Below are 15,255 nucleotides of genomic sequence, written 5' to 3' on the forward strand. Positions count from 1 at the left end.
TAGAAAACTACAAAGCAATGATAAATTTAAGAGAAAATAATCTCCAATTAAACCATCCATCAACTAAAGGATTAAATTTAGGGTTAAATAAAGACATTTTCAAATATTTTATGTCTCAAAAAGTTAATATTCTGTGCACTATTGCTCAGGAAGCTTCTAAAGGATCTGTTTTACCCAATCAACAGTGATACAAGAAACCAAGAAACAGTGATACAAACTAAGGGAGTAAAACAAAGAGAATTACCCAAAATATGGTAAAGAAGGCCCAGAAACACAGCTGTGGAGCAAGAGGATAGAGAGCATCAGAAGGGATGTGGAAGACAATGAAACTTATCAATGAAATGTGATATGTCTGACACTGTTGACAAGAGTTTTAGAGCTCTGTTAGAAAAGTCTAAAGCTGAATTAATAACAAATGCATAGAAAAACTAAGCAAATTGAAGGGGAAAAAGGAAAACAATTATTAGCTCCAGAAAAACAAGTTGTACAAGATGGGTAAAGCAAACAAGTATATTATATGACTTAGATAAAAGCAATATTTGCAGAGTCATAATTGCTATGGTCTGCATGTGTCCCAGCAAAATTCATCTGTTGAAACGTAATCCCCAAGGTGATGGAATTAGGAGGTGGGACCTTTGAGAGACTTCTTGGGAGCCACTGTGTTCTTTTATTAGTGTTTATAAACTGTGCTGCATTTTATTTAATTTTGTGCCTATAACATTTCAATTAATATTAGGGTTTTATTTATTATAAGTGGGTGATCACTTTTAAGAGCTCGCAAGAATATGCAAAAAGTGCTCTGGTAATGATAGTGTTAGTGATAAGAAAAAAGAAAAGCCAACATGAAAGCAAAAAACTCAACTCAGTTAGGTGTTTTGAAAGAAACAAAAAGAAACATACCATTAGTTGTGTTACTAAATTTAAAAGAATCTAAAGAGAAAATGCTCATGAAATAAAATTATCTTTCTGGAATAAATACAGGTGATAATCATGCTAATTGGAGCCTGTAGTTTATTGTATCTTTATGAATATTCTATTTTTAAATGTTCACTTTTATGCAGAATTACTGACAGTCTCCAAATCATGAGGACAGTACAGCTAAATAAAATTATATGCATGTATGTGGGTGTGAGTTTACACGCACACCCCCCCACCGACACTGGTTGGTGCATAGTAATGTTCAATGAATGTTCACTACCACCATGTAGAGGTATTAGAAGTTAGTGCTAATAGATGTTTCCTTTCCTGTTCCTTGATACACATATAATCATTAGGACTAATGTCAGTGAAATCTACAAAGACTAAGTTCATGGTTTTCTTCCCAAGTGTAACACACACAAAAAAGGGAGTTACCAGATAAGTAATTACAGGTATTTTAAAAGTTGAAGTTCAAAGGTTGACAAAGAATTATCACATGATTCCGCAAGTCCATTTCTGGGTATTTATACAAAGAATTGAAACACAAGGACTCCAACAGATCTATGTACACCAAAGTACATAGCAGCATTACTAATAATATCCAAAAGATGGAAACAATTCAAGTGTCTACTGACAGATGAATGGATGAACAAAATGTGGTATATACACACAATGGAGTATCATTCAGCCTTAAAAAGGAAGGAAATTCTGACACATGCCATGCCATGGATGAACTCTAAGGACATTATGCTAAGTGAAATAACCCAGTCACAAAAGGACAAATATTGTATAAGTCCCCTATATGAGGTATACCTAGAGTAGTCAAGTTCATAGAAGGTAGAATGGTAGTTGCCAGGGGTTGGGGAAGAATGGGGAGTTATCATTTACTGGGTGCAGTTTCAATTTGAAAAGACGAAAAAGTTTTGGAGATGGATAGTGGTGATAGACTATGATGTGAATGTACTTAATACCACTGAACAGTCCACTTACAAATGGTTAAAGTGGTGAACTTTATCTTGTAAATTTTATCAAACTTAAAAAAAAAATCAGGGGAGGGTATAGCTCAGTGGTAGAGTATATGCTTCACAAGGTCCTGGGCTCAATCCTCAGTACCTCCATTTAAAAAAAAAACAAACCAAACCCTAAGTATGTAATAAGATGGTACAACCACTTTGGAAAACAATTTGGCAGTTCCTCAAAATATTAAATATAGTTACCATGTGGCCAGCAATTCCACTGTTAAGTATATATCCAAGAGAAATGAAAGCAAATACCCACACAAAAACTTGTACATGAATGTATATAGTAATAATATCATAATAGCCAAAAGGAGAAAATAACCAAATGGTCTATTAATTGATGAGTAAATAAGAAAATGTGGTACAGCCATATAATGAAACATTATTCAGCTATAAGAAGGAATGAAGTGCTAACTCATGCTGCAACCTGGATGAACCTTTAAAACATGCTAAGTGAAAGAAACCAGACATAAAAGGCCACAAATTATATGATACGTTCAGACAGCAAAATCTGTACAGTTTATAGAGCTAGAAAGTAGATTAGAGGTTGGTAGGAGCTGGCCAGGGGCGGGGAAGGAGGTGTTAATGTGAAGTGACTGTTAGTGGGTTTCTTTCTGAGGTGATGCAAATATTCAAATATTTATTATGGTGATGGCTGCACAACTCTGTGAATACAATGAAGACCACTGAATTGTATACTTAAAAGAGTGAATTTTATGGTATGAGAACTATGGTTAAATAAAGCTGTTTTTAAAAAAAAAGTTGTAACAACAAGGACCTAACCTATAATGGAAAAGAATCTGAAAAAGAATATATGTCGATGTAGATGTATAACTGAATCACTTTGCTGTACACCTGAAATTAACAAACACTGTAAATCAACACTTCAATAAAAATAAATTTAAAAAATAAACTATATCTTTAAAAAAAGGTTGTAGAAGAGAAAAATAATTGGAAATGGAACAAAGACAAGAGATGGGAGGTGGAAGAAAAGTGGAAGCCCCGTATGAAATGTCTTCCACATAGTACTTGATAGATACTGACTCAGATGAGGGATTTGGCCAGTCATTAGATGGTACCACTGGACCAGAATTGGCTGGCTGTTCTTCAGTCACAAAGAAAAGAGGAAAAGACAGTCAAGTCAGTTAAGGAGCTAGAACAGTTCAAACTATACTCCCACAGAATCCTGGCATTCCATGAAATAAACAGTAAAAACTGAACGTTTACAATGCTTTCCCATTTCATATAAAATGTTACTTTAATTTGCACTTCCACCCAATCTCCCCGAACTGTATAAAATTTTTTGAAAGACACTAAAATATGATATTTCTTGTCTGCTGGCACAATTATTTATGTGGTAAATTAATGTTAACAGACAATGTTTAAAAATTGTTTGCTTTTGTCTATAAAGGCATGTGTACATGTAGTTATAATTTTATGGCATGTAAACAGTTAATATTTTAATATTTCTAATCAACCTAAACTTAGAATAACTAAGTATGTAATTTTATGTAAAAATCATAGTTCATATAACAAGTCTAATAGTAAATCATCTTCCTGAGAGAATATTATAACTTCTAAGATTTCTCCCCTCTTAACCACTGCCTTAGAGGTATTTATAGTCTCTCCCAGAATTTCAGAGGCTTCCATAGTGGTTTATGCCTCTGGATTCAATGATTCTTATTTACAGGTTTTAAAAAAAAAATGTAACCACAAGTTTCCTTGACTATGGGTATAATCTCTCCAGTGTTCTGTGACTAAGCTTCCAACACAAAAAGATTCCATAAATTTAATAGTTAATAATGTAATTGTCATAATTAACTATTAGAAATACTATCAGTGAGGGAGGGAAATAGCTCAGTGGCAAAGCACATGTTTAGCATTCAAGAGGTCCTAGGTTCAATCCCCAGTACCTCCATTTAAAAAAAAAGAAAAGAATAAGAAAGGAAATACTATCAGAAAATCTTTTATAAAATATTCTCTTAAAAAGACATTTAAATTGGCACAACATTGTAAACTGACTATGAAAAAAAAAGACCAAAAAAAGAGACATTTTACTTTGCAGATTACCTTGCCTGCTGAATCAGGATGATTAGTCTTGATTTCATATTCCAGCCTGTATTGAATGTAATCCAGATCAGAGTCAGCTTTCTGGAACTAAAGATCAGCACATAGCATTATTTTGTGAACCAAAAGACACATTAATAAATAAATGCTGTAACTGTTCTTTCTTTTCTCTTTATGTTTTTTAGTACTTTAATAATGTGACATACACTCATTTTGAAAATATGGAAATAGAAAACTATATAAAACCTCCATCATCCTTAATACCCATGCTCTATTTAGAACAATGGCTTCAAGAATTCCCTTGGGTTACTGACAGTCATCAGCAGGTGTTTGTCTACCCCTAATAGGAAATGTGATTTCATGTTAAAACAGAGAACAAATTTATTTTCAGGGATAATCACGCTGTTAACATTATCTGCAACCTCTTAACCAAAGAACTACAAATATGTGCCACACAGACCAAAGTTAGAGGGCTTAAAGATTCATAAAATACACAAGAAAAGCTACATACAGTACAGGAGTAGCAGTCTGAATAAATCCAATTTTTTGAACCTGGGTGCTAACATGGGACCTTGATCTGCAGTAAACTTCTAAGGAAGGAAAAAGGGGAAAACTGCCACAGGCCATAAAATATGTGTGTGTACATATAGAAAAGGTGGGGAAGATATATATCTCTGAACGTGAAATAATCTACAAATTATTCTTAATTTTTGGAATTTCTACATCTTTTACATGATCTTAAAGCACGTACTGTCTTGAATTTATGGTCCTTTGAGTTTACTATGAAAGTGATAAAAGAAATTTTCACATATTGAGGTATGGAGAAGTCATTCTGGCTTATCCATAAGTTAACTTGAATTTTATGCTACTAACTAAAACAGCCTGTTTGTGGTCTCTCAAACATACATTGTACATCTGCTTTAATTATTAAAGAAAAGGGCACACTGACCAGAAGTAAAGAATGGCCATGTTAAAAATAAAGATCAAATGAAATGCCAATACTGGTATTCCTTTGATGTTAAGACTCCCTTCCCAGGTGCTAAGGCCATTCTGTATGTGTGCATGCTCATCTGTTTTGTTTTTTTTTTTGTTTTTTTTTTTTGAAACCTTGAAGAAATGTATCCCTGTCTTGTTTAACGTTCTTTGTTCTGACAAGATATAAAACAGTGCTTGTCCAGAGCAGTTTCTCAGAGCAATCTGGTAAGCGGATTTCTGGGCTAGTGCTCAATATGCCTCAAATAAAACTCTTGTCTATTCTTATTATTGAATTGTTTATTGATTATTTTCATCAACAAAGGGCAGAACATGATTTCCTCATGGATGGTCTCCCATTTCTAGCCCCCAGCTGAGGAAACTGCTTTGGGGAGAAAGTCCAGACCTTTCTATCAACTTAAGTTCTGGACCAAATATTGCTTCTTGAAAATTTGAAGCCTTAATGGAAAGAATAAAAACCTACAAGAGTAGTTAAAAGTAGTTCTCAGGTCTAATGAGAAGTGGTGTTATTTTTATTTTACAAAAAGTAAACCAAGGGTTCTACTTTGGAATGTAAAGCAAGACAAAATGGCTCTCAGAAGTTAAAATGCTTCTAAGGTCAGAGGCTGTCATTATTGAACAGAATTTCAGAAAGAGATAAAACTAAAGGTTTCATCACTAATAATTTCTCTCATCATTGGCATAAATTTAAATGCAAACTTGGCAATTTAACAAAATTCTCTTAATAACCAAAAGCTTTTGGAGTAGAAATAGAAGATAAGAGAAAGTCAATCTTTGTTTTTAAAAATTTTCCAAGAATCAGTATTTGATTTGCATCTCTAACAGCAAAAAAGTTGCTGTGAGCCAGAAAAACAAACGCAGAAGTTCTTTGTTTAAAATTATGTGTAAAATGTTTTCTACAACTGGAGGCATTTCATTTGTCTTATATACTTAGGTTAGCTGCCATGATTACTCAATAATTAGACTTCTTTAAACATACTAATAATTACTATATATGTATATGTGTATATATAAAGAAATTCCTGTTGGCCTCATTTCCCATTATTAGAATATACTCAGGTATTATCTTTTCCTTTATATTAAAAAAGTACACTAACCTATACAGCATGTGGATGGAGAGTATGGGGATCGGACAGGGGAAAGGGTAAATCAAATTAAGCAAAGGCACTAAGTATTCAAGACCTGATTTGTTTTAATCATTGAAATAGACCACAATTCTGTGACTTTATATATAATTGAAGGCCTTGTATAACATTCTAAAGCATAATTTTAAATAAAAGTATTTAAAACATATTAAGTTACCAGAAAATTGTTAGGATTATGGTATTTGTTGCTCCAGGGTTACCTTAAAACAGAATCTCTATTCTAGGAGCCTTTAACTTGCTTATAAAACAGATACTCTTAAGCCTACACATTTTTTAACTTGATATTTTGGTTCTGCTTAAATTTAACTAGCATAATCCCACAGTCCATTTAACAATGTCTTCTCTTCAAGAGAGTGGTTTCAGCTATGGCTTCCTGTAATACTTGGGGGTCCACAATGTATTAAAATCACCAAATCGTACCAATAAGTGGTTCCTGCTTTTAAGTAATTTACATTTCAATAAGATACTAAAGAGTGTGCTTCCAATCAATGATATGATGGACCTAGCTAAATTTTCAGGAATTTTTGCAAGCCAATTGTTAAACACAGGCACCACTAAAAATTAAATCATATAAATTTATAATTAAATTATTAAAAAGAAATATATATACAAAAACCATAACTTCCTAGTTATTTACTATATTTTACTCTTATCTATGTTCTTGTGGTCTATCATATCTATATAGTAGAAATATATCACATGCTACTATTGCATTTCTTTTCAACTTCATCTTCAGTAACATCATGCTAAGTAGCTTGAAATTATTTAGGATGGAAATACACCAGGAAAAGTGGCAAATGCTAAAATTCAGGACTCCTCACTTTCTCCCCACAGCTGCATTTATATGTATATCACTGCCTTCAAAAGACTTTTTTTTTTTAATTCCCATTCAACTTGTAATTACTATGCCCACACTTCTATTTGGAAAATATTTCAGAGAACAAATAGAATTTTAAACAGACTTTAAAAGACAGGGGGTAGGGGAAATAGGGAGTTACTGCTTAATGTATGCAGAGTTTTAGTTTGGAAAGATCAAGTTCTGGGAGATGGACGGTGGTGATGGTTGCACACCAACGTGAGTGTACTTAATACTGCTGAGCTGTATACATTTGAAATGGTTAAAATGATACATTTTATGTAATGTAACTGCAATTTTTTAAAAAAATTTAAAAGACATGAAAAACAGCTTGAGAGTAGAACGTCATTCTCCTTGAAGAAGTGAACAGAACATTTTATGATAATACATAGAGAGAAGTATTTACTTATTAGTGAAGTCAGTGGGCTAGGGAATAAGCAGGGGACCAAAAAGGAAAATAGGTGCCTATGCAATGTTGAGAAACAGAAAAATAATCAAAATTCTCTGATCTGAATCCTTCATTTTATAAATGAAGAAACAGTCTAAGTGACTTCCCTTTAATTCTATTTTCATTACTCTGTTTTTAATGTAGTTAGACCAAAGTTATACATGACATTACAGGCAATAAGAGTTACATAGATGGCGGGAAAATGTAAAGACTTTACTTAACATTAAATTTAAATCGTTTTTTTTTTAATGTTAAACCTACTATCTCTGCAGTTAGTCCATTAAAAAAATTCCCTCTGAATACAACCTGGTAAATATGGTACAAAAAAAAGAAGAAAATAAGAGGATTAAGATGTGTTGTAAGAGTTGTAGCCCTGGTATCACTAACCAGCTTTGTGGCCTCCATTATCTTTCATTTCTCTGGGTCCCTCCTATTAAACGAGAGAGTTGGAAACCTAAGTCCCATTCAACACTAAAATTCTATTATTTCATTATACTACAAGTAAACCAAAGTTTAGTTTATCAAAATGTTAAAATTTAGAAAAGTTGTTTCCTCCTTCTAATAAGTTAAAATTTGACATTTGAGTTTCAGATTTTAATATTTATATTGAAAACTAGCTTCTGCTATTTGTTTTCTTCCTAGACAAAAAAGACTGTTGCTCCAGTTTCAGCTACATCATTTCTGTAACCTGCCCATCGTTCTTCCCAAACACCAAAACCCTATAAGCAATATTGCACTACTCAGAGCTATTTACACAGCAGAGACAATATCGATAGGGTTCTAGGATCTGGTGATGAACAGGAAATTTTTTAATTACATGGAGGAAATTTACTGACCAATTATGATAGTCTCCAAACCTCATTCATGTCTAGTTAAAAGAGCAAAAGATTGATCAATTTCATTCATAACCCTCAGTTATAAATTACCCTCTTGGAAGCCTTGTAATCAGTGAGGTTGTTGTTTAATCAACTTTGGCTACCTATTATTATTTTTTAGGCACATTATTATCTAAATATTTTTAGAATATTTAAAATAAAACTAGTAAAGTTTTAAAGCCCAAGACATTCATATTTCATATTCACAGTTTTCTTCTAAATTGGTAATAGACACAAATGGGAAGTTTTATATCAATCCTAAGAGTGGTTAATAAAATACACAACTTAGCTGGGAAAAGTCCATAGAAATCAATGTTAATGCCCCAAACACAGCCAAATTACATTCTGCCAATTGGACATCCTTGGAAGCAGACTGGGACTATAAGGAAGATACTGTACAAATGGGAAAAGGAATAGTTCAGGAAATAATTTTGAGTTTACAGAGCATGCTACATATTTCATAAACATGTAACATTCTGTTATACTAGTTTTCATCATGACCAGCTTAAGGCTTAAGGTAAAAGGCACACTATTACATACCACTCAACTATTAAGCAAGCAACTATTAAGCAAGGAGAAAAGACTATAACTGCAGTCCAGTTTAAAAACACTTCTTTACAAACCCATAGATTCTCACTGTCACTAAAATGGTTCCATTCAAAAGGACCAGGGCTTTTAAAGGTTCAAATACATCCTCTTGTAAGAAAGCCTGTCTCAATAGCATCAAAACACAGGGAAGAGATGGCGGGAAATATGGCAGTCTTGCCAATGGCGAGAGGAGTTGGTAGAGATATGTTCTGGAGTCGGTAGCTAGGCTTAAAAATACATTTTCCATAGAAACAATGTTTTAAGGGAGAATTAGGTATCTTAACACTCCAAGACTTAGGTAGCTATATTATCAACCAAAGAATCTACTTAAAGCACCCCTCTTCTTACATTCTCCTCTCTCCAATGCAGATTTAGAAACACCTTTATCTAAAATAGACAAACAACAAGGTGCTACTGTATAGTACAGGGAACTATATTTAATACCTTGTAATAGCCTATGATGAAAAAGAATGAAAAGGACTATATATAACTGAATCACTATGCTGTATACCAGAAATTAACACAACATTGTGAACTGACTATATGTCAATAAAAACAAACAAATAAATAAATGAGATGGAATGCCAGCAACAATATCTCTGGAACGAAAAATTACATGAATAAATAAATAAGTTCACATCAAAAAGGAAACACCTTTATTTACTCACATTTAATTTGTTCATGGCTATGGCTTACAGTTTCATGTATTATAATCATTTGTTTGCATGGTAGTGTCACCACTTGATTTCAAGTTTCTGGCTGGCAACAGCCTTGTCATTTCACCTTGATATTCCTAGTTTTTAACATAGAGCCTAATGCTCAATGACAAGAGGAAATAGATTAAAGAACATTTATTCATTTGAAAGAACAGCCTGGAACCCAGCCCCCCTTATAGCTTATTTTAAGAAAAAATATTTCTAGTTCTAAACAAGTTGAGGGTCACCTCTAATGCCTACACAGTCACAACTGGTTTTTAGTATATATCTGCTAGAGAACTGACTTACCCACTCTCTTCCAGATAGAACAAACGCAAGTCTATGCTAGTCTGAAATACATATGCAGTGACATGTACAAGCACCCGGTTACAGACATGTTAATTCAGGCAAATAGTAACACCAAAGCAGAAGAAAGTGTGAAGTTTCAGGTTCATCAGTTCCTAATCTGCAGGCATTTATGGAACAATTATGAGGGTAGTACACATGAGCCCTGTCTGTGAAAGACTGATTTTATCAGTTAAAGTAGTCTAACTGATAAGCCTTTTTAAAGCTTTCAGGATCCTAGGTTATTTGTATTAACTGTGCTACGGACTACAGGGACAGATTTTCATAATACATAGAATGAACCTGGGTTAGAAAAAGTTAAAGATATACCCACCATTTGACACAACATTGTAAAATGATTATAAATCAATAAAAAATGTTAAAAAAAAAAAAAAGATATACCCACCAAAAAAATCTAAAATATACAACATAGTCTCAATAGTCATGGAACTGTAGGGTTTTTTCCCCTCTTTTTGCATATCTGCCTTCTGATTAAGTTACAGTGGGTATGTATTACATGTCTAATAACTATTTGAAGCAATTTTTTAAAAAATGTAAGTCCATTCTGTACTAAGTCACTCTTCACTTAAAGATCATTAGGGTTTCCCAATGCCTTCAGAATTCCAACTCTTAGTATGATTCTCCACAAGATGACATTAACATTCTCTCCACTGAAGCTTCACATTTTATACAACCAAAATGAATTTCATTGTCTTTTTTAAAAGTCACCCATCTCTAATGGCACCTGGCAAACAGCATCCTCTCAAATATTATATAGTTTAATATATAGAATAATACTGTGTAAAAGGTTCTAGTATTGTGTAATATGTGTATATAAAATAGTCATGATAAACTGTCTTCAGAGTACAAAGTTAGAATATCATCTAATATGACACAACAGCTACATTCCTAAGTTGCAGGACATAATTAGAATAGTGAGCATACTTGAAACAAATTATCTTGAGGGAATACATTTTTGGCAGCAATTCTTGCTTACACAGATACTTAAAAGGATATAAGATTAATGATGTTTCATCACTTAATTTCCAATCATTTCAGCCTCTGAATAGCAGATATCCCACGATCCAGGGCAAGGATCTACAAATTGCTCTTAACAGTTGGCAGTTTTATCTATGTACATTATTCTGGTGAGATGGAGCTCCTTTAAGGATCTATAACCCAAAGAAAAAAATTAAAAACTGTCGCTTTAAGGGAAATGTATCTTCTGTCTTACTGTCAATGACAAAGTAACAAAGTAGACTGCCAAATAAACTGAACCTCTGAACTCCTACAGGTGGAGAGAGAAAACTGGAAAGTACAGTACCAAGAGACAATCTTTGTCATTCAAAAAAAAAAAAAAAAAGCTTTGAAACCCAAATGATAAGCATATTCTAGTGTATAAAAAGCAGAAACTGTCCCTTCCCTTTTAGAGCTTCTCTGAATTTATAAGAAAAACTGTAAGTTAGGCCTCAGGGAATAATATGAAGATTAAATGTCTGAGCAGGAAGTATCTAGGAAAGATTTTTAAACCATTATAGCCAGTAGTGCTGAGTCATTCTGAATCTATACTAGGAGATAAAGTCACTTCTGTTATTTATGCTATCCTATACCAAACAAATAGCCAATAATGAGTCGAGAACACAAAAATCAATATGACTTAATCAGAAGTCACTAAATTTCCCTATATTCGACCCAAAACCTTAATTGGATATTTATATGGAGAATTTTCTTTTTAATTTAGGAACACAGGTTCATGATCACTACCGAACATGCATATTTAAAATAATTTAAAATGTTTAGGGATGGAATAAAGGAAAAGTGTGGTGGACGTTCTCAACTTAATAGCTAAAAATGATTTTACTAGTTCTTCATCCAACCCTCCTGTTCCCTATCTCAACACTGTACTGAACCATCTGCAGTTCCCCTTACTTGTACAATACCTCTCTTCTCTGGACTTCTACTTACACTGGTTCCTCTGCCTGGAACACTTCCTATTTCCTTCAGTGGCTAATCCCTACTCATTCTTTCAGTCTCAAATTATATCTCACCTCTAACAGGGAACCTTCCACAGGTTAGGTGCCTCTTTCCAACGTACCCTCCACAACACCTGGTATTTACTTGTCCCATCATGGCGTCTGTCCCAATGTATTTATCTGTGTCTCCTACTTAAGTTCCTTAATATCTTTAGCCTCTAGTACCAGCTTGTCCTGTACTAGTAGAAACACTTACTGAGTGAAGTACTGTCATCTAAAATTGGGGAAATTAAGGGGGGAGGGATAAATTAGGAGTTTGGGATTAACAGATACACACTATTACATATAAAACAGATAACAAAGACCTACTGTATAGCGGAGGGAACTATATTCAGTGTCTCATAATAACCTATAATGGAAAAGAATCTGAAATATATATATGTATTAAATCAACTATATTTCAATTAAAAAAATAAAGTTAAATAAATAAAACTGGGGAAATTAAGAGAGGAGAGGATGAATTTTTAAAAGTAACTACAACTCTCACATTTCCTAACCAAAAAAATTGTTCTGAAAAGCTAAATTTATTTTACAGTGACTAATCACTACGTGAAAACCTTAGTAAAAACTGAGATTATTTCTTCATTTATAAAAGAACAAAAACACTGAATCAAAAAATCAAGGACTGACTTATTCAAACATTTAAAATGTTATATATTAAAATAAGTTAGAAGTATAACCTTTTAAAATCTAATTGAGAATAAATTTTATTTATCTGGGATATTCCTAACAGTGAAACTCTGTAATGTTTGACTAAGAATGGTAAATTATTTTTTGTTTGCTTTAAAACTTTTACCTTGCTCCAAGAAAGAAGAAAATTTCTCACTTGATTTTAAATGAGCTCATATGGATGACTTTTCATACCCTATTCTTAAAACTGAAGATATGTTCAAACCAAAATATAGTCCAAGACAGAAGAAATATTCCCTTTCCTCATCAACTGATAAATTTTTAAATTCTTTTTTATTAATACATAATCTTTTACCCCCCAAAATTTTATACTCAGATAGAAAGAAAATCCAATGATATCTAAAAAGAAATTTTATTGTTATCAATTCACTATTTCAGAGAAAAGAAATGAGGTCCTCAAATAAGGCAGTTTTGTCTCTTAGTCCCTCCCCATGTAATGTCCTACGTTGTTAAAAAAAACACAAAATTCTACCCACTGCTCTAACAGCCCACTACGGATAGTGAGAAATTAAAAGCCAAAGAGGAAAACAGCCACAGTTGAGGCCAGGTGGAGATTAACTTAGAAAGAGACTTTACATAGAAAATTTGGAATAAAGTGGCTTTATGATGAGCAATCACATTCTTCATTCCTTACAAATGATGTCTTTGAACCCATTCCTAACATCTCAGGTTTCTTTCTTCCCTGATATCTATTCTCCCAGTCATCTTTTAAGGATATTTGCTTAACAAATAGCTTACTTTTTTCTGAAATTCAATGCATTTAGAACACATGTTGTAATAGTTCTTGCTCTACTTTTAAGATACAGAGCACCAAAAGAAATCACACTAAGCAGGTAATTAAAAAATTATAAGACCTATAAACTGAAAACTGCAAAACACTGTTGAAAATTTTAAAGACCTAATAAATGGAGAGATAATGTTCATGTACCACAAGACTCAATATTGCTAAGATGTCAACTCTCCCCAAATTGTTCAGATTCAACATAACCAAAATCCCAGGCTTTTTTGTAGGAAAAAAAGAAAGTGACCAAAAAAACTATTTGGAAATGCAAAACAGTTTCAAAGTTTTAGAAAACAAGAGCAATGGGTGAGGCCTTACACTAGATGATTTCAAGGCTTACTAACAAAAATTAACAAAAAGGACTGAGATCTAAATGTAAAAACTAAAACTATAAATCTTCTAAAAGAAAACATTTGTGACCTCGAGTTAAGCAAAGATTTCTTAGATAGAACACAGAAAACTTAAACCATAGAATAACATGTATAAATTGGACTTAATCAAAAATTTTTAAGTGAGAAGGCAAATAACATAAAAAATTAAAGGAATCATAGTGTGATAATAAAAAGAACTCAATTTGAAAATATGCAAAAGATTTTAACAGATGTTCACTAAAGCAGATATACCAACTGCAAATGAGCACATGCAAAGATGTTCAATATCATTAGCCATTAAGGAAATGCAAATTGAAACTATGAGATACCACTAAACACCTATTAGAATGGCTAAAATGAAGACTGACAATAATCCTAAGTGTTGGTGAGGATTCATAGAAGCTGGAACCCTAACACATAGCTTTGGAAAAGATTTCAGCAGCTTCTTATAAGATCAAGTATACTTTTTTATAATGCTACCCAAGAGAAAAGAAGGCATTATGTCCACAAAAAGACTTGTACTACATGGTTTATAACAACTTTATTCATAATAGGCAAAATCTGGGGGAAAAAACCCAAAGTCCATAATCTGGTGAATAGACGAACAGTTTGTGATACTCATTACAATAGAATACTACTCATCAATAAAAATAGTCCAACTACTAATACATATAACAACATGGGAGAATCTCAAAAGCATTATGCTAAGTGCAAGAAGCCAGACACAAAAGACTGTAAGCTCTGTGTATAGATTCCATTCATATGAACTTCTAGAAAAGATAAAACTAGAGATCAGTGGTTGCCAGAGACTTTGGAAGGAGGTTGACTGCAAAGAGTCATAAGGGACCTTTTGAAAGTGACAGAAATGTTCTGTATCATGACTATGGTGGTGGTTAGATGACTGTACACATTTGTCAAAACCCATGAAATTCTACAACTAAAATCGTTGAGTTTTACAGTATGTATATTATATCTCAAACTGATTAAAAAAAAACAAGTGATGGATAAACCCTTTATTATATCTCATAATTACAAAAAGAACTTTAAAACACATTAAGTTTTAAAACACATTCTTAAGTTTTAAATTCAAGCCTTTACTATACAATACACAAAATTGACACCAATTAAGATTTCAGGCACATTACCACAGGAAATATACAGCAGAGACTGTTTTCATCACTTACTAATTCATCTTCACACTCAGTTAAATAAAAACTGAGATTTGCCAGAATCTGTCCAAATCTATAACAGAAACAAGCAAATGACAAAGTACTGCTCTTTTAGAGAAGACACAACAACTTTAGCTATAAAATGTATTCTTTCTAGTGTTTCATATTGCATTACAGCGGTGAAGTTTTAATTAGTTAAAACTTTTTTTTTCAAATTATGATTTTCTAAAACATACACTTTTGGTAATAAAATTATACAGTT

General features: G+C 32.7%; 1 protein-coding gene across 1 annotated transcript in view; it reads right to left on the reverse strand.

Moving 5' to 3' along the window:
- Positions 1–15,255, reverse strand: part of SKA2 (spindle and kinetochore associated complex subunit 2) — a 28,743-nt gene that overhangs the window by 9,708 nt on the left and 3,780 nt on the right. Inside the window, exon 2 of the mRNA XM_010990429.3 lies at positions 4,008–4,094. Coding sequence (XP_010988731.1) covers positions 4,008–4,094 — 87 coding nt within the window. The remainder of the gene's footprint in view (positions 1–4,007; positions 4,095–15,255) is intronic.

The sequence above is a fragment of the Camelus dromedarius genome, chromosome 16, assembly GCF_036321535.1.
Source record: "Camelus dromedarius isolate mCamDro1 chromosome 16, mCamDro1.pat, whole genome shotgun sequence".
In the NCBI taxonomy this organism is placed as follows: Eukaryota; Metazoa; Chordata; class Mammalia; order Artiodactyla; family Camelidae; genus Camelus; species Camelus dromedarius.